The sequence below is a fragment of the Festucalex cinctus genome, chromosome 4 (genome assembly GCF_051991245.1).
Source record: "Festucalex cinctus isolate MCC-2025b chromosome 4, RoL_Fcin_1.0, whole genome shotgun sequence".
NCBI classification, from domain to species: domain Eukaryota; kingdom Metazoa; phylum Chordata; class Actinopteri; order Syngnathiformes; family Syngnathidae; genus Festucalex; species Festucalex cinctus.
In genome coordinates, this window is record NC_135414.1 from 26,924,237 (window position 1) to 26,949,958 (window position 25,722).

General features: G+C 38.5%; 1 protein-coding gene across 1 annotated transcript in view; it reads left to right on the forward strand.

Annotated features, from left to right (window-relative positions):
* Positions 1-25,722, forward strand: part of LOC144017967 (CUB and sushi domain-containing protein 1-like) — a 454,419-nt gene that overhangs the window by 234,903 nt on the left and 193,794 nt on the right. Inside the window, exons 5-6 of the mRNA XM_077519995.1 lie at positions 20,889-21,083; positions 21,746-21,953. Coding sequence (XP_077376121.1) covers positions 20,889-21,083; positions 21,746-21,953 — 403 coding nt within the window. The remainder of the gene's footprint in view (positions 1-20,888; positions 21,084-21,745; positions 21,954-25,722) is intronic.

Consider the following 25,722-nt stretch of genomic DNA (forward strand, 5'->3'; position numbering starts at 1 on the left):
CAGACAAGCCATTCTGGTAGCTGAGGTTTTGTACCCTATTTAGCCTTAATGTCCTTCTGCCTGTGTGTGAAATTCGCTGTCTGGAGAAATGATTTGGCTGCCGCAACCTGGTGACAAATGAATTAGTTCCATCCCCTTGACAGAATTAAGACACATTTCAGTCACTGTGTAAAGGTCTGGTCAGTGGCGACATGAGCAGCTGACCCTTAGCTTAGAAATTTAATTAAGAAAATGTGAAAATGAACCTGAGGTATTATGGAGTTTTGTCCATTCTGTTTTCATGGCAGTGCCGCAGGGCTTGTCTGATACTGATTAGTTCTTGGAAATATTCTTACCAGAAGTCAAAACTGCTAAATCAAAATACTACAGATCCAATTGGACATTATCCATCATTCTGAATTTTCATGTAAGATTCAAAGTTTTGCAAAATAAATGATAGAATATGATCCATTTGGGTGGAAGTATACCTCCGTTGAAAATGATTACCATGGTCACACTTTGCCACTCTCTGGGCATCCCCTGGCAAAACCCCACATCTAGAGGAAGATTTAAATAACTGACCTTTCTGCCAATTTTCACACGGATGCAGTATTCTTAGATCCCTTGATTCTCACGCAATTCGTTTGGGGTACCAGCATATTTAAAGAACAAACTTAGAATTGATCTGAATGCGAAAGAAGATATCTTCAGTAAAGAACTTCATTTGTACAGGCACTGTTGTCAAGTTCTGTCTGAACAGCTGCCGGTTCTTTTATCTTTAATGTTTGCTATACGACATTAACTGTCAGGGGTCAGTATTTTTCCAGTTAGACGACATGTATTTAACTCATTTACTCCCGATAACGTATAAATACGGTTTTTTTTAAAGTTTCCCAAAGACGTATTTTTTTTATGACAGGAAAAAATATTCAGAAAAACAAAAATAAAAAAAAAACCCCAAAAAATAAAAACTTTTTTGGAATATTTTTTTTTCCTGTTTTTCAGAATATAGTTTTTTCTGTTTTTTTGAATAATTTTTTCCCTGTTTTTTTCGGAGTAATTTTTTTTCAGTTTTTTGTAATTTTTTATTATGACAGAAAAAAAAATATTCAGTAAAACAGAAAAAAAAATATTACTCAAAAAAACAAAGCTCCCCCAAAAAATTAGTCAGAAAAACAGGAGTTTTTTTTTTTTTTTTTCCCAAGTGAATGCAATACGCTTCCGTAAATCTGGATAACTTTGTCAATTGGGAATCATGATGGATGAGAGAGATGACATTCCAAGATAGCGAGATTGAGTTATTCACTGTTAAACAGTCCAAGGTATAAAAGGTAAAGATACACTATTTGTTATATGGGCAATGTACAGTAACATTTATCTGCGTATTAAATGTTCCCTGATGAGGAGTGGGCAGCAGCCACGAAGCACCCAGGAACTAATTCCAGATCTTTCATCAGGGTCATAAGAACTAACTGGAAATGAACCATCTATGTTTTTGTTAGGATACAACATGCAAATGGAATGCTGAAATGCCCCAAAGCCAGGTAATACCAGTCCATGTCGCATATGAACTCTTGTTGTGAGGCGGTGATCTGGGATTGAAGCCCTTTGTCGTGACCTAGAACAGGAGAAGCATAATGGAAAACGGACAGATGGATATTACGGTTGTCAGTGTGTTGTGTTCGGTTCAGTATACTGATGATACGGGTCTCTTTTACAAAGAAGAGACCATAATACTGATAATTAAGATGAATAATTATGACATTTGGACCATTCCCGGTTTAGGCAATAAATATTATGGCACAGTATTGACTGGTTTATGAGGCCCAATGTAATTTATTTTCAGAGGGTCTAAAATCTCATTAGTGTTTGTATAATTATTAGCGTTTATATGGGCAGCCCTCCTCCTAGTCACTTGTGTTTGTTTGTCTTTTGTTTTGTGTCTCATTAAAAATGTTGTCACTTATATCATCTGCAGAAGTGGATAAGAGGCGCTCCCACTTTGTGTGGCGAATCTTGATTGGACTGTGTACATTCTTGCTCGTTTTCAATCACGGCGCCTACATGTGAATCGTCTAGACGAGCTGGGTGCTTTATTGAGTTACATTGATCATTCCCTCCGCCAACTCCCTGCCAATGGGAATATCCGCAAGGTCCCATCAATGTGTTCGCTGTGACCTCCTGCTCTTTTTATTTTCTACTTTGCATCCTAACTCCTGTCACTCTTAGTGTCAAGATTAACTAAAGGTTTGCAAACATGATTGCTCATGCAAACCGACGTGGAAGCTGATGTCACCGGATGCACGCAGGATTGCGGAATTGTTGCGTAGTTCATTTTGCATACTATGGCGAGAGTTTATGAAAATTGATTAATTTATCATGTGCAATGGTAGTTATCAATCCTGAGACAATTTATGCTGGATTATTTTCTTATATCTTTAAATATTAAATATTTAATATTTAAATATTGCATGTATAGGGTGAGTGCAAACGGCACCGTTATGCGTAACCATGACATAAACGTATGTGAAAAATTAGCGGCAACGGGGAGAGTGACCTTTTCCACTAGTTTAAACATTTTGAAATGCCAGAAACCAACATCATTAAGCCATATTGTCTATTCAGCAAATGCCGTTTTGGAGCTAATGATTAAGCGCTGACTTGGAGCCAGTCACAAGAAGGCGTCTTGCCATATTCGGGCCCAAAGGCTTATTTCACCACAATTCCGCCTGCTGAATCTGGTTGGACACAATGCAAGATGATTGTTACAGTGGAAAGCGAAAACTAATTCCAAATTACACACCTTTCTCCAGATCGGCGCCAAAATTTAATTGGTTGTTATTTGGCCCACGAGACACACTTCTTATAAGGATTATGGACTTAAGCTGTAGTCGTTTAGCTGAATAACAAACCATCCAATCAACAAACACAAATCATAAACACATTTTTCGGTGTTGGCATTGTAAAAAGCTTTGTTTGCTTTTGGTTTGGTAAAGCAGCATCTCTCCCTCCATTGTAATTAAGGCTTTGTGTTCATTCTCCTTCTTTGTTTGCACCAGCCGTCCTTCACCCTCTGCCGAGAGATAGATGAATGAAACAAAGAGGTTAATGACAGAATGAGTTATATTTGATGTACGCACTTGTGTGTATGAGAGAAGGTGGATCAAGGAGAGACGGGGTGTGCTGGTGTATGTGTGTCATGTACCAATATGTGCGTCTTTTTGCATGTGTTTGTTATGCATTTGTGGGGAAAAAAAATTTATTGACTGATTATGGCTGCCATTGATCCCGGTATGCCTTGTCTCACTGTGAGACTTGCATCATTAACTCATTCACTCCCAAAAACGTATCTATACGTTTTTTTTGTTTTTTTTTTTGTGTTTTTTAAATGCTAGAGCATAAAGAAGGCTTTGATGCAGCTTCAGACCTGAAAAGTTCGCTTAAAGCAATGGTAGTTATTACAAAAAAAACGGCCAGCAGGTGGCAACAGAGTATAAGAGAGCAGTACGGGCCATGTTGCAACAAGCTCTTTTTTCCCAGTGTTCTCAACAGGTTTGTGAATAATGATGAAACTTTGCTATATTCTAATTCTAATTGCTGCAAAATAGAAACAGATAAAAATATACCTTTTTTGTCCTGATGAAAGAAGAGACTAATCTTTCTTTTGGTAGGTTCCATGTTTTTATAGCAATAGAACACAATATCCTGTGGGCATTGCAAAATCAGTCAAAAAACAATAAAACAGTGAAAACGCCTGGGAGTGAATAAGTTAATAAGCATGTGCAGCGTCATTGCACCTGTGTGCGTGCCTTTGCGTATGCAAATTCAGAAAAATTCAAGCACATGAAATGCCACTGAAATTTTAATAATATTTTTTCAAACACTGTAAGACACTTTTCAAGTTTGAACACTATCTCTCTGTAAAGAATGCAACAACGCCACCCCCAACACACACTCAGTACTTTAATTAAACAGATGTTTTGCCTTTTCATGTGAAAAGTGCACACAATGGCACACTTGTGTGCCAGTGATTCATAGCCCACCTCAGTCGGATAATGAACCATGATAAATATTATCATTTAAGTGTGATGTGGCTGTTTGTAATGTATGTGTTGGAAAAACGGCCAGCTGTCATTATTATTCCAGTGCGCATGGTGTGAATCTTGAGTATGTTTAGTGGGAGAGTAGATGTTTATCTTCAAAATCTACTTGCGTGAGTTTGCATGAGGCAAATGTGCACCAGGTGATTGCCTTGACAGGTTGTTTTAACTGGATTTCAATCTATATGCGGGATGATAAGGCTGCTGTCGTATTTTAATGCTTTAGTAACAGTTGCGTATTTGTTCAACTACTGCCAAGACGCATATTGCTGTCTGGTGCAGGACATTTCTTCACCCTGCAGACTACAACCACAAGAAAAGTGATCACCAATGAGTTTATTCTCTCATCGTCATGTTTGTATTCATTTTTGATTTTTTTTAAATATATATTTTTTGTAGTTCTGTTGTTGTGCATTTCAAAGAATAGTTGTGTGTGAGTCAATGTTGAGTAGTCACCGCTACCACTACCAAGTATCGTTACCACTTGTTCTTTTGACAAAAACAATCCAAATAAAACAATGACAGATTTTAAAGAATAACCGATATTATACCCAAGATAATTTTTTTTCTGTAAAACTGCATTAAATTAATGGCAATTTTATATTCTTCCAATTTGTAATTTGTAAATTAGCCACAAGAGGGCGACCGATACTGGTATCGGCCACCGTCGCAAGTACGACGCCTTCAAATAAGGCTGGTATGAATCCCTATTGTTTTTGTTTGCTATTATTGTCTTGATCAATAAAAACAACATTTCAAATGAAAACGAAAAGGCAATGCAATTTCTACTTAACCGACTCTCACAGTTCTTGCTGTGAGTTCCACTTGAGGTGAGCGCATCGATTTTCACACCAAACATATGAAAAAACATAACCGTTCTGAGGACCAGACTTGTTTAAACTACACCCAATTGAAATCACCAAACACCCTCCAGTCTGTAAAACAGCATATATATATATATATATTGTATACAGTGCTGTACATAAACAAACATCAGTTTTGCAGTAAACAAGAACAAAGCAAACATTTTGAAGTGCACATACAGTGTTTTTTTTGTTTCTTTTTACAAGTAAATACATTTTACATCAGTAAATAAATAAGAAGTTAGTGAATAAAGAGATAAATAAATACATAAATAAATAGAGTAAACATCAAACTCATACACACCACAAAACACCAAGAACAAGTCTCATGGTGCGCCAAAAGCCAAAGAATACAAATCATCCGCCATGAATATTCTTTGTTTTATATGTTTTGTCTGCTTGGGTGAGAGAATAATATTTCTGTATGGAGCAATTTGACTCCTAGACAGGAGGTCTAATGTTTTCAATAATGACGCAATTGTGAGTAGTTTAATAAATTCCCCTCAATGCAGATGCTGATACAAAGACAGATTATAAAACAAACAAAAAACATGCTGCCTTTTTAAAATGTTCTTATTATAACTGTTGAGTTCTTTCGTGAGTGATTTGAAAACTTTTTTTTTTTTTCTCCCTTCAGATCATGCTGCAGTTGTAGTAAAATTGAATTTTGATCTCCTTTTAAAAGAGGGTTGACTTCAATATATCTGATTACATGTGTGAATTGGGGCACTCGGGTGAAAAGAAATCGTGAGTTATGTCACTTGAAGCAATCCGGCCCATGTGTCTTGTTGAAAAGCTACAGGTAATATGATCGTCTTCCACGGTCTCTTATCTCAAAGCAGCTAAGAGAAACATTACGCGACGCGTCAAAACAGGAAGGAGGTTCGAGTGTCTGACTGTGGAGCGAGAATGATGAGGATGGAATAAGGTGATGCTATGTAGGTCGAATAAGTAGAAGTTGTAATGTTTGGGTCGTTTAGAGGTCAAATAATAACACCTGTATTAGTATTCACCTATTCATTTCGCTATTCATCCTTTATAGTTGTTTACATGTTTTCTTTTTTAGCCACAGGAAAAACAATGCAACTTTTGTAAGTGCGTGCTTATCTGCGTGTGCAACTTATTTGTGTGGCCGCGTCTTGTCAGCTTCATGATATATGAGAATAGTCGTGACATCGTGTTTACCCACAATTCTACGCTGCCCAAGGGACCATGAACTGTCACCTACCACGGAAATTGACTGTTTTGCACACACGCACATACACACAAACACTTATTTTATTTATTTTTTTTAACTCAGTTTAACTCAGTTTAACTCATTCACTCCCAGCCATTCGCTCCCGGCAGTTTTACTGGTTGTTGACTGATTTTGCAAGGCCCACAGAATATTGTGTTCTAATTGTTATAAAGGAATGGAACTTATCAAAAGAAAGATTAAAGTCTCTTCTTTCATCAGGAAAAAAAAGTATGTTTCTATCTTGTTCAGTTTTGCAGCAATTATCATTAGAAGAGAGCTAAGTTTCATCAGTTTTCACAAATCTATTGAAAATTGTAAGTAATTGAGCTTTTTTTTTCTACATGGTCCTGGTTGATCTCCTTTGCTCTGCTGCCACCTGCTGGCCGTTTGTGTAATAACTACCATTTCTGCAACCGTTCTTTGCAGTTGAGAGGCTGCATCGAAGCCTTCTGTGTGCTCTAGCATTAAAAAACAAAAAAACGTATAAATACGTCTTCGGGACACTTGGAACATTAAAAAAAAACGTATTTACACGTTATTGGGAGCAAATGAGTTGAAGACCGAGACAAAGTATCATGCATCGTCGTAGGTGCATACAGAGAAAGAGATTCAACCATCTTTAAAGACATTAAAAAAAATAAAAATACATAAACAGAAAGAGAAATGGATGCACACACGCATGTAGAATGAAGACACGTGCGCACACACGCACACAAGCCCATCCATCCATTCGGCAAAGTGAGTTGACAGATGTAAATGTGCCCAGAGGACAGCAAGACTAAATGAAGATGCATTAGACCTTATTTTGTGAACGCGTGTGCGCGTTTCGGAGAGCGCCTCGAGCAGCGGAGGCGGCGATGATGAATGTCTATTTAAACATCGGAGCGATGCGCACCCGTGTTCCTATTGTATTGATCTGCTCGACTTTGTTCACCTCCCAGCACGTGTCATTAGCGTTGTAAATCTCGCCCGCTTCTGCATAAATCTGTCACGCTAATGAATGTATTGCTCATGGTATAGCCCAATAATCTGTTTTCCCACAGTGCTTGACATGTGCACGATTAGCCCCGTGACACTCAACGACTGCATAGTTAGAAACACCTGCACGATCGTACAACAGCTGTTTCAGAAATTTTGCCTTATTGATAAAAAAACATTCAGCAGCGTTAGTGGCAATGATAGCTATTGTGATTGCAGTTTGAGTTAAGGTAACCAAAGTAGTAAAATTGCAATACATAGTTGCAAAAAAAAAAAATGTCTGTGGTTGTATTTCCTTGGGCGCAGTGACTTATTTTGTATCAAATTAGAGCAGGGGTGTCCAAATTTTTTCATTTGAGGGCCACATACAGAAAATCAGAAGGACACAAGGGCCACACAATGTTATGAAGAAAAATTGTGTTTAGTCCTAAAAATTGTACAAATAATTTATTGGTGCTTTTGCATATTTAGAAAAATGCTACAGCATATAAACCAATTTATTTGTAATATGGCGGGTTATTATAGTTTTGGAATTGTTCATTTTAGTTAGTTTTTATTAGTTTTCAGGGTGGTTCTGTTAGTTTTTAGTTGTTTAGTTCTTTAAAATATGCTTAGTTTTAGTTTAGCTTGTTAATTTCAGTATTATTATTATTATTATTATTATTATTATTATTTTAATGTGTATTACTTGTGTGCAATATTTAAAAAACACCATGGGAACAACGTAATCTGAAGGTGCTTTTCTATTGGCTGCTGCTAGATGACATCACTTCTGTGTGACATATTTTCAAACGTCATTATTCCGGTTTATATCAAGATAAATCGACAAAAAATCACATTTAAAATCATCCCCTAAAGGCTCATGCATTAAATTAATTACCAAAGACGAAAACGAAGGACATGTTTGCTATAATTATAGTTAGTTTTAGTTAGTTTTGTAAACAGAAAATGTAGTTTCAGTTAGTTTTTGTTTTTTAAAAACCAGTTTCGTTTTTATTTTATTTCGGTAACAATATTGTTTTTTGAATTTTAGTTTGTTTTTTTTTTCATTAGTTTTAGTCACTTTGACCATCTCCAAACATTTTTGTTTTGTTTTATTTAATTTGAACTGAGTCAAATGCCATTTTTAGCAAATGTCGCGGGCCACGGAAAAATGGACAGGGGGCAGGCAAATGGCCGTAGTTTGGACACCCCTGAATTAGAGGCACAATGTGGGACCAGAGATGTCAGATTTTTTTTATACTTAAAAAAGAAATTTTTGAAAAAATAAAATAAAAAAACATTTTTTTAAAACTTAAATGCTAGGCTCAAATACAGTTAAAATAATTCAAACAAAACTTTAATGTGTTCTTAAGAGTCTTATACAATACATGATAACATTTAAAGCCGAAATTTGTTCAATAAAAAGTGTTATACACTTTTCTTCTTCCCTAAAAAGTGCTTGCACTGAGGGAAGCCATTTTTTTTTTTATGATGCAATCAAAGGTAGCAAACCCCTACACATTTGGTATCATTGGAAAGCTCTGAATGTCCTCTATAGAGTTAATTCAATCGTATGCACTGGGTGGGAGATATTCAGGTTTAAAAAGGTCCACTACAGAGGACAAATTTGAATTGCTGGTGGTCAGGAGATTATGTGACCTCACTAGTCTAAAAAGGACATCTTGATTCATAATAGATTTGTAGAATATGAGTTATGAAGCAAAATCCAGCCGTTTTTCTATCCATCACAGGGGGACGGCCATTTTTCCAATTGCTGTCACCTGAAGATGACATCACAGTTGCTCAGAGCTCAGGCAACGGCCAATCACTGCTCAGTTGTTTTCTGAAGCTTCGCTGCGATTGGTTGTTACCTTAAACCTGAGCAACTGTGATGTCATTTTCACTTGACAGCTAGTGGCAAAATGGTCGACCCTTCAGATGGATGAAAAAATGGCTGGATTTGGCTGCTTCACTCATATTCCGCTAACATAATATTAACCAGAATGCTGTAGACTAGTGGGGCTGTATAGAACATATTGTCAAAAATAAATAAATAAAAATAAATCACACATACACTATGTTGTGTACAAGATGACAACACGCTTGATGGTATTTCTCGCGTGTCAATGTCGCCTGAGGGCAGGCCACTCTCACTGTGGCCACTGTGGCTCAGGTCAGAGTTTTCATAGCAATCCTGACAGGAGTCACGACGACTGAAAAGCCAGGGTTTGTGCTGCGGGGAGTGATAAGGGACAGTTGGGTTGGGATGAAATTTTAAAGGTTTAATGCTATTTTATCTCCCAGCGCTCCCCTCTGCAGTCGTCTGCCATGCTGGGGAATGTATGGGGTTATTTGAGAGGGATTTGGAGACCCAGCCTTTTGATTTTGTGAGGCGCTATAACAGTAACTTGAACAGAACATCGTGAAAATGTTGCCATTTGTTGTTGTGTTGTTACTACTTTTCAGTTAAAAAAAAAGCTTGCTCATTGATTGCCTCCCCTCCCCTTTTCCATAGCCCATATGCCTGTGTTGATTAGCAGAATTTAACCCGGATCACATTAACATCAAGCAACTATTCAACTACTTTTTTTTGTCGTCGTGTCTGAAAATAGCATCTTTAACATTTGATTTTAAATGAAATGGGGAAAAGTACACTTTTAGTGTATTTGTGTGCACATTGCTTTCAAATGCAAATGAGCGGTGATGTTTTTGTGTTTTTGTCTATTTTATGTGCATTTTTAGTGAGTCTGACTGATGTCTCCCCAGGTTGTCCCCTGCAGTACTCTCCACAGCCTCAGGCTAGGTCATTGTTTCCATAGCAACCACTGGTCTCCAGCCCGTTGCCCATAAAAAAAGTGTCATTGTTACACATGCCGTCACAAGAGGTGTGATTAGGAGCAATACAATGTGGCTTCTTTAAATATTTGTTTTGTGTGACATTTTTGACAATATTTGACTGTAGATTGTTAATCATACGACACAGACTAAAAAGATAATGTGAGGGTGACATGAATCAATGTATTTTTATGCCAATAAATCAAATTACTTAATAGGAAAAAAAAGTAACACAAAACAGACTGATTGGTTTGGTTTTATTCAACTTATTGCTCATTAAAGTTGAGTGTTTTTTTTTTTTTATAATACTTTTTACTCATTACAGTTAGTAAAACAAATATAGATGTGCAAAATATATTTGTTGCATTATGTGCACGTCAACAAAGGCAGTGATCAAAGTGTTGCATTGTTCTGTTTTACAATTTTTACACAAACCATTAGGAACCGCAACATGTTACTTTATTTTATCATTAACCTTTTCCCGATGATGACAATTGTCCCCTCGAACGGATTTCATTATTTCCTATGGGCACAATTGTTTCCTAATCCGCAACAAATTGGAGGTCGACAAGTATCCCGGAACAGATTTGTGTTCTTCCTTGAAGGTTTAACTGTACTTGTGTTTTTGTAGATACTGTGCACTGCTCAAGGGCACCTCAGCAGCGCTCAAGCAAAACTGAAATCTCTATTGAGGCCAGTCTTATTTTTCCATGTGTAGTAGTAGTAGTAGTAGTAGTAGTAGTTTGTCCACAACTGCTTTCAAATTGTCCCTGCGCTCTTCAAGTCAAGTCCAGTCAAGATACATTTTATTGGAAGCCCTTCAGGGGAAATAGGCGTGTGTCACTGTCATCATGGTGGCTGAAAGCTGATGTAAGCCTTGAGTATTCATTCTTTCTGTCACAGAGCACATGACAGTTGATAAGAGAGTGAAGGGTTCCCTATTCAACATCCCACGCAGATGCTCAAGCAAGTGAAAAGCCAAACCCAGCCTGTAATCATTTACAATAGCTGAAGGTGTTGTCTTTGCAGACTTGAAAATATATTGGTGGGGATTTTAAGCTAGCTCACCTGTACTACGTGAAAAGAGCTTTTGCGTGCTTGTCCTACTGTGATGCTCAAGCCTAGTAAGCCACTAGTAAGCCAATCTTGCTCAGAGCCATCCATCCATCCATCCATCCGTCCGACCGTCCGACCGACCATCCGTCCGTCCGTCCGTCCGTCCGTCTATCCGACCATCCATCCATCCGTCCGGCCATCCATCATCCATCCATCCATCCGTCCGTCCGACCATCCGTCCGTCCATCCATCCGTCCATCCATCCATCCGTCCGTCCGGCCATCCATCCATCCGTCCGTCTGTCCGACCATCCGTCCGTCCGACCATCCATCCGTCCGACCATCCGACCATCCATCCGTCCGTCCGTCCGGCCATCCATCATCCATCCATCCATCCGACCATCCGTCCATCCATCCACCCATCCATTCATCCATCCATCCATCTGACCATCCGTCCATCCATCCATCTGACCATCCATCCGTCCGTCCGACCATCCGTCCGTCCGTCCGACCATCCGTCCGTCCATCCATTCGTCCGGCCATCCATCCGTCCGACCATCCATCCATCCAACCATCCATCCGACCATCCATCCGTCCGTCCGGCCATCCATCATCCATCCATCCATCCGACCATCCATCCATCCACCCATCCATTCATCCATTTTCTTAACCACTTATTCCTCACAAGGTTCGTGGGGGCGCTGGAGCCTAGATATTTATTATTATTATTATTATTATTATTATTATTATTATTATTATGGCTATGTTTTAGAGGTCATTTCATGTATTCATTGATGAGAAACCCTTCTTCAAAATATTAAAAGTTTGATCTCTACTAAAAGATCCTTTGGTCTAACGACAAAATCCAACTAGACATCAAGTACTAAAATTCTATGACAACCGTTATCATGTCAATTTGTGATGCCCTGTACATAAGTAAGAATTTGGTGGAAAAGCCAGACACCTTTTTTTTTCTTCCAATGTACTAAGCCACAATCCTGACGTTGCATTGAAAAATGCAATATATTCATTTAAGTTTGTCAAAATGATGTATGCGCATCAATAACCTACGATAGCAAGTACACACATATTCTAACGTCAGAACCAAGAGACAACACCTGCTCTGTGTAGCTACTGATTGACTGCTGCAATATTTTCCACCCTTTCCCAGAGGACAAATAAATCACAAATACCACACGTCATGGTATAAACTGATGTTATATGTTACACGTCTTACTGTATGTGATAACCCAATTATAGGATGCTTCACAGGCAGCATATCACCTGGACAGCTGGTCCATCATAATATATCAAAACATGTTTATGACCTATTAATCAAATGTGTATTAATTACCATACAGATATAATAGCAGCATCCCGTTGTGTGCTACCCACTCACTATGAAAGAGGTGGCAGTCGATTGTAATTGAACTTTTTGACATTGGTTAAAAATGTGCTCAAAAATTCTCACAATTATATTAGCATATAATGCATTTCAATTTAGTTGGGTAATTTCAAGCACTGCTGGCAGTCACTCTAGTAATTGGATTTCAACCGAGTAATAGAATAAATGTTTGAGGTGAATTATTAGTTACACGTAAGCTCACCCTTGTTCTGTGGTTTGTAAAGTCTGATGTACATCAATGTGAGACCACTGTTGGTTATAACAACAGGGGCACTTTCTATATCAGCGGTCCTTTTTTTTTTTTTTTCTTGCTCTATAGTCTAGCTGGAAAGGTTGTGCAGAGTTGCTGTTTAACAGACTGTGGCTGCTACAGTGATTACTTTGTTTAGCGGGTGATTGATGAGAAGCACTGCTGGAAATGTCACTTGCCCTGCTAATATATTTCCACCAAGGAAACATAGAGAAACCACTGTTAGGACATTTTAATACATTTACAGTGTAGGGCTAACACAAAAGTGACAGTCTTTACATGCTAGTCGGGTTACAAAAATAGGCACTCGGAAGACATTTTGAATGCAGTGTGTTTAAACTCCTGTTGGTCCTGTTTACTATTTTACATGTCATGGTAAGGCATATTTATGATCAAAAACCTAAAAAAGTTTAACATTTCATTTCAGGGGACTTTTAACTTCTTCATTAACTCATTCACTCCCAGCCATTTTCACAGAAGCAATCCCGTTCGCTCCCGGCTGTTTTATTGGATTTTGACTAATTTTGCAAGGCACACAGAATATTGTGTTCTATTGCTATAAAAGCATGGAACCTACCAAAAGAAAGATTAAAGTCTCTTCTTTCATCAGGAAAAAAAGTATGTTTCTATCTATTTCCGTTTTGCAGCAATTAGCATTAGAAGAGAGCTAAGTTTCATCAGTTTTCACAAATCTAATTAAAAATTGTAAGTAATTTAGCTTTTTTTCTAGATGGCACTGGTTGATCTCCTTTGCTCTGCTGCCACCTGCTGGCCGTTTGTGTAATAACTACCATTTCTGCAACCGTTCTTTGCAGTTGAGAGGCTGCATCAAAGCCTTCTGTATGCTCTAGCATAAAATTAAAAAAACAAAAAATCGTATAAATACGTCTTTGGGACACTTAGAACATTAAAAAAAAACGTATTTACACGTTATTGGGGGCAAATGAGTTAAGTGGCTGGCAAGGCGTATTCCACAATGCAGGCTTTTGGGCAACATCACCGTTAACATCCTGTTCTGTTAAATAAGCGACCACATGTGGCCGAAACAAAGTTGGCTGTTTCTCCTCTCATTGGATGAGCAGAGACTACCAACTTCTTCTTCACTTCTTGAATCTCACATAGTCACTCTGCCACTGTGCCAACGGTCCTGCAGTCCATGCCCCCTTTGAGCGCTGTTATCAAATATTAGTGAGAGGTGGAGCAAGAATCTGGTAGGGGGTTGAGTTGTACTTTAACACTAAATAGAGGTCGTAGGGCCGATTATGCCATATCACACTTCAGAATCAATAAAGTAGCACCACCCTTTTTGTTACTGCAACATTTTTCAGAGTTCCTTTCACGTTGGCTTCATTGGGATATGACGTCCCTGCAGAAAGTCCCGGTGAGGATGCTAATACGTTTACTCCTTGTGAGCACTATCGATGTCGAGGAGTCCATTTAGCTCTAGGGCTTTGGCATCTTTCCAACATCGCTCTCTCTCTCTACACACCTATGCGGTGTCAATGGATGATGTCCCCAAAGCCATTGAGAGCTCTGAATGAACGAGAAAAAGAGTTGTTTAGCATTAACAAGATGAGATTGGAGACAATGACTATCTGTCTGCTGGAGTTGTGAGCATTCGCTGAGATTTGTTGAACATTTCTACTCATTTGCTATGCCCAACTGGAAAGTAGTTACACAGTGTCACAATATCAAACACAAGAGCTGTGTTAAAAATATTCTGCTTTTACAAAGAAGCTAATGTTTAGCTTGGATTGAAACAGTCAGAGAAGTATTCATTTAAAAATTGCAAGGGGAAAACAAAGTATTTTGCACCAAATGTACGTCATTTAACTCATTTGCTCCAAATAACGTATTAATACGTGTTTTTTTAATGTTCTATGTGTCCCAAAGACGTATTTATACGTTTTTATTTTTTTTTTATTTTTTTTTATTTTTTTATGCTAGAGCATACAGAAGGCTTTGATGCAGCCTCTCAACTGCAAAGACCTGTTGCAGAAATGGTAGTTATTACACAAAGGGCCAGCAGGTGGCAGCAGAGCAAAGGAGATCAACCAGGGCCATCTAGAAAAAAAATCTCAATTACTTTGAATTTTAAATAGATTTGTGAAAACTGATGAAACTTAGCTCTCTTCTAATGCTAATTGCTGCAAAACGGAAACATATAGAAACATACTTTTTCTTCCTGATGAAAGAAGAGACTTTAATCTTTCTTTGGATAGGTTCCATGCTTTTATAGCAATAGAACACAATATTCTGTGGGCCTTGCAAAATCAGTCAAAATCCAGTAAAACAGTCGGGAGCGAACGGGATCATTTCTGTGAAAATGGCTGGGAGTGAATGAGTTAAACATTACACAATCCTGCTAAACATCACAGTGGACAATGAGGTCAGAATTTTCGATGGATAGCTTGTTGTTTTGGTATTTAAAATCTTCAGAGAAGGGAAAAGTTCTCATTTACTGATTTTCTTTGAGAGGGATTTTGTACTAAGCCAAGTATAAACGGTTGCTGCGAAGCTCCAGTACTGCAAGGTGTTCATCAATCTGAAAGATAAATTGCCTCTTACATCTGGCCAAATCCCAGTTTGGGAAAACATGCTCACAGTCTGACATTTGTTCTGGTTCTGCTTGGTGTTAACTTTACAGCCATGGGAAACCAAACATGAACTTGGTGATTTTTTGCCAGCAATGGGAAATGGGGGGGATATATTTAATACAACATCTGCTCCAACTTTGGCTTATGGCAGGTTGCACCGATGTTATTCCATTTCTACTCTCACTTTTCACTATTGGAAGATTGTTGTCGTCCTACATTGTGAACAAAAACGCCATTCATTTGTATGTGAGTGAAGACGGCGAAAGTAGCATGCGCAAACAGTCAACCTCACATTAGGGACATAATTTTGAGTGATCTTAAAACTAAATGTAAGACCAATCAGGAGTGTCTGCTTTTGTCAGTGTACACTTTTAAACAACAGATGTTTGAGGCTGTCGTCAGAAAAAGAGAAATATCCAACAAAGTCAAGTTTTAGTGGTGAAAGTCAAAAAAGTCATAACAGTCCATTAGGTCAGGATTGTATTTTTTTTTTTTTAACTGTACAGTCCTCACCTCTTATTAGGAATGACAATCTCCACTTGTTATCTAGTTGCTTTAAGTTTTTGAGACGCCAGTTTCTTTTTTCCATTTGATGTTGCGATGGTAATGCAGTTTGTTTTCAAAAACAGGATTTATATAATATGACTTACCTAACTTGAGCTACTTCCTTGCTTTTCACCTTCTCCGCTAATGATCAACAAGCGAAAAAAAACAAAAAAAAACATGAAAAGGCCGTAACTGTTACTCTGTGGCCCCAGTTTGACTGATTTACCCATGTGGAGAATGGCCTTGCCTTTTGATGTAGACTGTGCGGCAGACGTAGCTTAAGAAGGCATCCGGGTCGCAGGTTGGCTTTTAACTGGCAGCAACTGGCTCGGTTTTTCCATAAAAGCATATTGAAGAAAATGTTTGCTTGGCTATTTTTAGTATGTGCTTTGCTAATATGCATCACCACCATACCTAGAGAAAGGAAACTGTACAAATGACCATATATACATATATTATTGTAGGCCACACTTTAACATTATCCTTATTTTATACAATATGAGAAGATGAAAGATATTTATAATTTGATTTTTTTTTAATCTCTTACTCCCTTCATCCTTAATTGATTTTATCTGCCTTAGAGTTTTCTCCTCGCCTTTATTATTTACCTTTGCTCATACAGAGCTGCTATAGCATCACAATAAAGTGCCCTCAGGCTATGGACAAGCCTCAGGGACACCCATCAAAGGTGCTTCATTCGTTATTCTTACAGCACTACAAATACATAAATCCACAAACATGCACGCACCCACCCCGACTTGCCCATACAATCCTTAACCCGTTGGTGATTGTTTACAACGCAAATGTCTGCACTAAGATCTATGAGAATGGTGTCCAAACTACGGCGCGGGGGCCATTTGCGACCCGCCGTACATTTTTCAGCGGCCCGCGACATATGCTAAAAATGGCATTTGACTCAGTTCAAATAAAATAAAAACAAAAATGTTTGGAGACGGTCAAAGTAAGAAGGGAAGGTGTCGAAAAACACAGGTGCTATTAAAGGTTATTTTAGTTAACTAAAACTAACGAAAAAACTAAAATTCAAAAAAACAATTTCGAAATAAAATAAAAACGAAGATGCTTTTTTAAAAAAAAAGAAAACTAACTCAAATTACATTTTATGTTTACAAAACTAACTAAAATAAAACTAACTATAATTATAGCAAAAATATCCTTCGTTTTAGTCTTTGGTAATTAATTGAATGCATATGTGATTTTTTGTAGATTTATTTTGATATAAACCGGAATTATGACGTCACACCCATGGTGTGTTTTACATATTGCGCACAATACAAAAAAACAAAACAAAACTAAAACTAATACTGAAACTAACTAAACTAAAACTAAGCATTTATTAAAGAACTAAAACTAATTAAAAACACACTAAGAACCACCCTGAAAACTAATTAAAAATAACTAAATTTAAAAAAACAAAACTCAAGACAAAAAACTAAAATGAAAAATTCAAAAACTATAATAACCCTACTGCTATATTACAAATAAATTGGTTTATGTACTGTAGCATTTTTCTAAATATGCAAAAACACAAATAAATTATTCGTACAATTTTTAGACTAAACACAATTTCTCTTAACATTATGTGGCCCTTGCATCCTTCTGATTTTCGCTATGTGGCCCTCAAATGAAAAAGTTTGGACACCCCTGATCTATGGTCATCGAGTTTCTCAGCAGGAGAGTGCACTGTCACTCTACAGTCTAAACATTAGCGTTGTAAAGTAGCATTCCAAAATCCAATCAATGCAAAACCACTGACATGAACTGTCTGAAAGAACGTCACGATCATCTAAATGATGATCGTGACTGACGGCACAGCTATTGTAATGAATATTCTGTCAAGAATTTAGGTACATGTCAGTGTGTGTCTTATCCTTCTAAAATATTCCCCCGATTCTTTCAGATGACTACCTCAGACATTAGCCTCAATGAGGGAGTACCTTTGTGCAGTGCACTGCGCCTGAAACACAGCAGTCTGGCAAACACAAGGCTGTATGGTCACCCATGTATGACTAATCACTTGGCTGAGGCACATGAGTCCTTTTATTGTCGCGTCCCAGCCTCACTCGGTGCCGTCGGGGCTTTGAGTTTGTTGGGACCAAGCAGGCGCCATGTTTGCACGGGCAATGCTAGGTCAGCTGAGTGTACATAACTCATTCAGTGCCATTGACGACTATACACGTCAAAGATCAATTTTTAACTGGGCTGGCAGTGAATGAGTTAACGCCACTCGGATGCTTGACTTCGTACAATTAATACGTCAATTAGCCTGTCCTATAGTACATGCAATGCTGTCTTGGGCTGCCATTAGATTTGATGTTGAATGTCTTAGTGCGTCTCAATTAATTTTTGTTGTAAAGGAAGAAAAAAACACAATTTTGTTCCCTCCTAACCATCTGCCGCAACTACATGTAGTATCATTTGCCTATAAAAATGCTTTAAGGCCACCTCGGCATATGAGCTAATTCTTGCGCACTCTGAAAATGAGACTTGCCACCTACTGTAGTTGATGAGCAATTACACTTTATTTTGTATGGCAGAAAAAAAAAAAGAGAGAAGAAGAAGAAGCAAGAGTCACATCAGTAGCCCACGTACCTATTCTATATAAAAATAAATAAATTAATAAATAAATAAATAAATAAATAAATAAATATAAACGTTCACCAGTGATGGGACATTGTGATTTCCTAGGAATCTTCTATAAGTGATCATGTGTAAATATAAACGATAGTAGCAATTTACTGTTTACAAATAAAATGTTGCATGTTGGTTATTTATCCGTTCCCCTGATTGTGAGAAATCATTCAATGATCAGTGTCTTTAAAAGAGATTAATGCAATTCATTTTTAATAATAACTAGAGCCAGATACATCTTTTTACAATTGATTATCCTATTGATAATTCCATGTTACTTGGGTAATTGCTCCGCCTCCTGTTTCAAGGCATAAATGTTTGTGTTGACCGAATTTGGTGGTGGACTTTGACTCCGCCCCCTCGGCACAATCCCCAGCCAAGAAGTAGCTTTCAGCTTCAACACGCTTTTCCTCTCAATGTATAGTTTTCCATTTGAGCTAAATCTGATAAACTGTCTCTTCTCTATCATCTCCTTTTCATCTCTTCATCTGTTGTCTCTCCTGTTGCTTTCGTCTTCCTCCCTCTTGTCAACTTATCTTCCGCACCATTCGCCCCTCTTTTTCTTCCTGTCCTAGTTCTCAGGGTCTCATGGTGAAGCTTTGTCTAATTACCATGCCAGCGTTTAATTGGAACAGCCTACACAAACTGATTAAACCGAGTATCCCTTAAATATAGACTATTTTATATACGCTCACGCTCACACAAACAAGTTAACACGCTCCAGTTGTACAAGCACACATAACGCACTGTGTACACTGGGGTTAGAATCGGTGGATTTTTTCCAGGTTGGTACTTCAGTGACTGTGTTGCTGCCCTCTTTGTGGAGCCGAGGCATGTTGGCTGCAGCCGCAGATTGATTTTTGGCCCAGTTTAGACCACAAGCTCCCTGTAGCTGCTGCCACTGTCATCCAACAACTGGCGACAACACATGCTCATTACGGATAAATAATTATAATACTCATGCATACAACCAGATATCTAACATGTTTGTATTTTAAGATGAAAACAAATGTTTTGCAGTGTTCCTACGGTACTGTGTCAAATGGTTGTATGAGTATGTGCAACAATTTTAATAAAAGAGCATTAGAAAGATTGCAAGTTATAAAAAGATTGTCTGTACTGTATTTCCTCAAGTAGTGTAATAGAGCTCGGTTTTATGGGTGTGTCCACTTAAAAAAAAAGATCCCCTGTCTCCAAATAGAGACCATTTTAAATAGTATTAAAGGGCAGAATGTTAAAACTTTAGAGATGTTCCGATCACAAGTTTTGGCACTAGAGTGCATGTCAGCCGATATGACAAGCTGAATATCATGTGATTGGCCCAAATTTATGATCATGTGATCGGATGGGGACAACCCTTGAAGACATTTAAATTCCAACCTATTCCTGATTATACTTTTTATTTTCCACATTTACGTTAAGAAGATGTAGTTCTAAGTGGTACATAAATTATGTATTCTTGATTTATTAATCTACTCCGGTCTCCTCCCACATTCCAAAGACATGCATGGCAGGTTAATTGGGCGCTCCGAATTGTCCCTAGGTGTGCTTGTGAGTGTGGATGGTTGTTCGTCTCTGTGTGCCCTGCGATTGGCTGGCAACCAGTCCAGGGTCTCCCCTGCCTACTGCCCAGAGCCAGCTGAGATAGGCGCCAGCAGCCCCCGCGACCCTTGTGAGGAATAAGCGGTCAAGAAAATGGATGGATGGATGGATGGATGGATGATTTATTAATCCCAAGTACCCGTATTTTCTGCACTATAAGGTGCACCTCGTTATAAGGCGCACCTTCAATGTATGACATATTTTCAAACTTTTTCCATATATAAGGCGCACCGCACTATAAGGTGCACCACATTATAAGGCGCACCTTAAATGAATGACATATTTTACAAATTTTTCCATAAATAAGGCGCTACAGTAGAGGCTGGGGTTACGTTATGCATCCATTAGATGGTGCTGTGCTAAAGGGAATGTCAACAAAACAGTCAGATAGGTCAGACAAACTTTATTAATAGATTACAAACCAGCGTTCTGACAACTCCATTCACTCCCAAAATGAATAAACAGCTGTTTTATTATTTTCTCTGAGGTAAAGTATTAGTATTAGCTAGCGATCCAAGATGGCGGGATGCTTCTGCGCATGCGCGTCACCGATCGGGTCACTGATAGCGTCTTGATAGCGAGACATGTTGCGGCTCAATATTGCGCCTTATAGTGCGGAAAATACGGTAACTATATAAGGTTTATTATCATCACATATTGCATTATGGTCATTGTACGTTGTTATGCTATTATTATTCTTTAATGTTGTTAATGTCTGAAAGTCGATTTTACATTCTGGTCTTTGAACTCAAAGTGAAATCGCATGATAGAATAGTACCCCTAATCTACTCTTGCGATTTTATGTTTCAGTCCTGCCCAGCCATACATGTGGCACCCCCGGACTCATTCCAAATGGAGTCATCCATGGAGCGCGCTACAACATTGGGGACAAAATCCGTTACAGCTGTGAGTCCGGTTTTGTCCTGGAGGGACATAATATCCTCACATGTATCGTATCACCGGGCAGCGGAGCACAGTGGGACTTCCCTTCACCATTTTGTAGAGGTAAGTGCACTTTGCCTTGCTTTATTTCTCATCCTTGACCGAAATAAGCACTTACGCCGTCTCCCACAGGAGCTGTCTACCTGCTGGTAATTCATGAGGAAAATATATCTCCAGAAATGACCCTGAAACTTTATCAAACTAATTGCCTGGGTCATGTAGAAATGGAGAGATCAGATCATGAGGTCACAAGCTGGAGAAGGATGAGAAGCCCCTGTGTATTGATTAAATAAAATCATCGTAAGGTCTTGTTTAAACTACTGTATGTAACAGAGCATTCTATGAATCCGATTGAGTCCTATATCCGGACACAAAGCCCCTCTAATGGTCAATTAGGCTGCAAACAAGAAGAAACCGATGCTTGTTTCTGCCAAAGAGATGGCTGAACAATCTTGGAGAAGGATTTCACATCTCTGCAAAAATTCTTACCGGTTGATTGCTTATAAGTCTGATTTGATGTCTTGCATTCTTCAATGTCTTTACATTAATTAATTGTTTTAGCCATACTAATGAAGACAAATGATGCAGACATTGGATGGCTCTAAATCTCCCAATCAATAGAGAGTAAAAATAAACTATGAAAATCGTGAGCAGACAAACAAGTCTCCATAAGATCCGATCACATCTTGCCACTCGTGAATTCATTCTCATTCTTCTCTCTCCAGCGGAGGGGGCATGCGGCGGCACGTTACGAGGCACCGCAGGTTCAATAACCAGTCCCGGCTACCCCGCTGAGTATGACAACAATCTGGATTGCACGTGGTCAATCCTCGCTGAACCCGGAGACACGATAGCTCTTGTCTTCAGTGACTTCTTATTGGAAGACAAGTATGACTTCCTGGAAATCAGCGGGACTGAGGCACCCAGCATATGGTGAGAATGTATTTATTTGTATTTATTTATTTACAGTTGAAATGGTAGTTCACATAAACGCATCCACGACCTGGTCTTGCTCTGTCAATACTATTTAATTATACTACAGTAACTGGGTTCGATCAAACTCCAGGGGTTCAGTGACTCAGTCTCAGATGTTCTGACGGAGGTCAAGTCACTTACCCAACTTGCGTGGCCTATCTGTGCTGCAGCGAACTTGGTGCCCTTAGAAGTTGACTTTTCACGCTAACTACAACATATTGAGCAAAAAAGAAAAAGAAAAAAGAAACCGGTTTGATGAATAAGTGCAATATAAAATAACATGGTATGGTGTTCCACAGGGTTCAATTCTGGGGCCCCTGCTTTTTCATTGTATCTGCTGACCCTTGGGTTCCATCTTCAGGAAACAGCAGTGGTTGTTTTCTAGTGCTCTAGGAATATAGTGTTGAGTTGAGTGAAAGGATTCAACGTCCTGAGTACTGCGTGACTTCAACTAGTTCAACTAGCTATCTAACAAAAAACTAATGGAACACATCCTTAATCAGCATGGAGTTGGAACACAACACTTTCTGAATTCAAAGCAAAGAGAGACAGTTTTGAAAAGTGTCCATGTTCATTTTGTTCACCAGTAAATAATATACCTGTCTTGAATTAAAAACAAACAAAACAAAAAAAAACATTTCATTTTTCAATAAAATTCAGTGAATGTGCATAGGAAACATTACCTCGTTACTACCTCCAACAAGGTTAAAAATGACTTAAGATATGACAAGGGACTTAATTTTTAGTGGCCTGATTCTGTTGTAAATAATCCAGAAATAGTCATTTGTTTGAAATTAACTTTTTTTTTTTTGCAAACACACAACAGGGTGGATTGGTTCACAAAAAACATGGTTCGGTTCATATCACGGTTTTATGGTCACAGTTTTCAGCTCAATTCAGTGTACTTTGACTGATTGGAAGTTATGATATCTTGTTAAAACTGAAAATCCGGCATGCTGACATTCGACATGTCATTGTGATTCTGGCGACAATAGAGGAGTTATTCCTAGTTACAAGCTGCTTTTCATTTATTTGGCAAAGAAATGTGTCTTTAATAAATGCTGAAAACAAATGTTTTTTTTGTTTTTTTTCATAGTCACTAAAATGCAGTGGAATCTTTTATGCCTACTGGGCGCAAAAAGTCTATCTTGTAAAATATAAAAGTAAAAATTGCCCTGAAAGCTCTGACCTTGAATTAATGCGCACAAAAGAATATACTTTTACAACTATTACGTTATATATATATAACATAAATTGAAGCACACACATCTTTAAGAAAAGCAAACTACAGCAGTAAATTCAAATACCAAGCTGTTTGTATCCATAAAGGATGGCCACTTGATTAGGGATAGTGACTATAGGACCAAATCTCAACTTGTCGTCTTTGTGATTTTGCACACTAGACATCCCGGCAGCTCATATCCCGTAAATAAATTGATGACTTCCATAATTTGGGGTAAGCCAACAGTCGCATAAACGATGTTTTGTTTGCCCCCAAAACCATCAGGGTGTGTTGTGCCGTGCAGAGCATCAGGCGGCACTACACGTAGATAAATTGAGACATATTATTTTTGTAAACACAACTGATACTCATTGTTATTTATTTAAAAACCTCCAAGTGATTGTTCTTTACTCTTTGTACAGAATTCTACTAAATGTTTTGGAAGTTCCAGATCAGTACCACTTTGATGCTACACAGCATTCTCGGTCCTTCTTTCTTCAAAGTCCACTGGGAAGATGACAGATTCCTTTTTCACTCATAGTATATACAACGTTTGTGTTTCAAAATTGGCAGTTTGTTCCAACGGCTCTGTTAACATTTGTTTCCCTAATTTAGTACAGTGTTGGAATTCATGCCTTCATCTTCACTAGCGGCGTAATGCGTTTTGAGCAGAGGTGGAGGCCGCCTGTTAGTTAGCATGCGGTCTTGCTGCTTCATTAAATTGCTGAGAAAATGTAGAAAAGGCTTAACAAAGTTATAGTGTCCATCATGTCAACAACAAAGAGGACAGTGAAGCCTATTTGTGTTTTCAAAATAACATTAGTAGCCTTGATGGTGATTTGAAGCTTTATAGCACCTGATTTTCGAGTTTGTTTATAAATCACCAATTGATTGAGGAAATGTTGAAAGGCCGGCCATTCCCGAGGGACCTCATTAGCCTTTCGTAACACCGCATTTTCCTCTCCTCCTTCCAGTAAGACAAATGACTCTGTGTTCAATTGATAAAAATAAATTGCTTTCATGAGAACATTGATTCAGTCAGTTAAGAAATCTTGCAATACACATAATTCCTCTCCAACATATATCATGTAAACTCTGCAATCCTCTGGAATGCCATCATTCATCCAAGGCTTATTTTCATATTTGAGCGGCGTCCTCACAGCTGCGCAAGGTGACATGGCATTTGGTAAATACAAATATGAGTGAGACCAGGTGTTTGCATGCAAAGGGCAGAGAGGGTTATTCCATGCATTGTAACAGTGACTGTATTGGACTTGTATCTTTATTTATCTATCACCGACTTCAGCCTCTTAATAACACAAAAAAAAAAAAAAAAAAAAAAAAAAAAAAAAAAAAAAAACCCGCCTGCTGAAGAAGAAATTCACATTGTTTGTGGCGAGATTGGAATTGATTGGTGGACATATAAATGAGCGGCATGAACGGGGCTCGAGAGGATGGTGCTCGACGGAAACAAAAGGATGGGCGAATAATTGCGCGTTTAGTCCTGCCGCCAGTCGAGCAGTTGCACGTCAAGCGTGGCGTTCTCATGATACCGTTTATGCGTATGTCTGCATGTCGGTTTCAGGTCTTAAGTGGCCTGCTGACAGCTGGAGCTGTTGCTCCTTGTCCCCAGGCGCCTGACAGATAGCACACGTGCATATGCACGCACGTATTCTCCCGCCTTGTCGGTGAAAGCCTACATTCAAAGACCACAATCACCCAGTCCACTGCAGTGCAGAAAATGGAGGGGTAGGCAGGGCGCGGGCTATTGAAGGCACAGTCGGTGGCATGGAGAATGTCGGCTACAGCAAGCAAACTATTTTTAACTTCATAGAACAGTTTTTAAAAGACTATAGGGTGCACCAAAAGCACAATTTAGCAATTTTAATACACACTATCAAGTCTATTGTCAGGGTTACCTGTTTGACATCTATTAATCACGGCACAAAAAGGAGAGAAGACACTCAGTTCAGAGAGGAGAGGAACCAACTGATACAATTCACTCCTGCACTCTCTGAATATTCCTCTCCTCACCCATGGGTGTTCCAACCCTAAAAATGCAAATGCAAGGCAAAGTTGGAACACAATGTACTTGTTTGTCTATATGTTGTGCATGTGAGTGGAAGATTGCTGAGTACATGTGTGGTCAAGTTTGCAATCATAACAGAAAACAGGGGACCTCGGCATACTGGCTTGAACCAGTTTGCTGCGTTAGATATTGTGGTTCTTCAGCTTTTTGAGTCATCTTCAAAATAGCCAGGCTATGTGAATGTGAGTGGGAACAGAGCAAAGCATTCTTCATTGCAAGCAGAAGCAGTTCTTCATCGCAGCAAATGTATAACTTATTATTTACAATTATTCCTACACTATGTATAATAATAATATTTTCATTTTTTTTCTTTTTAAATACTACGAGTAAGTTCCACTTGTCTGCCTCTGCTTTGCTCTGCTAGCTTTTGCTAGCTTTCTCCCGCTAGGTGCTCTTTTTAGCTGCCCTAGCTAGTT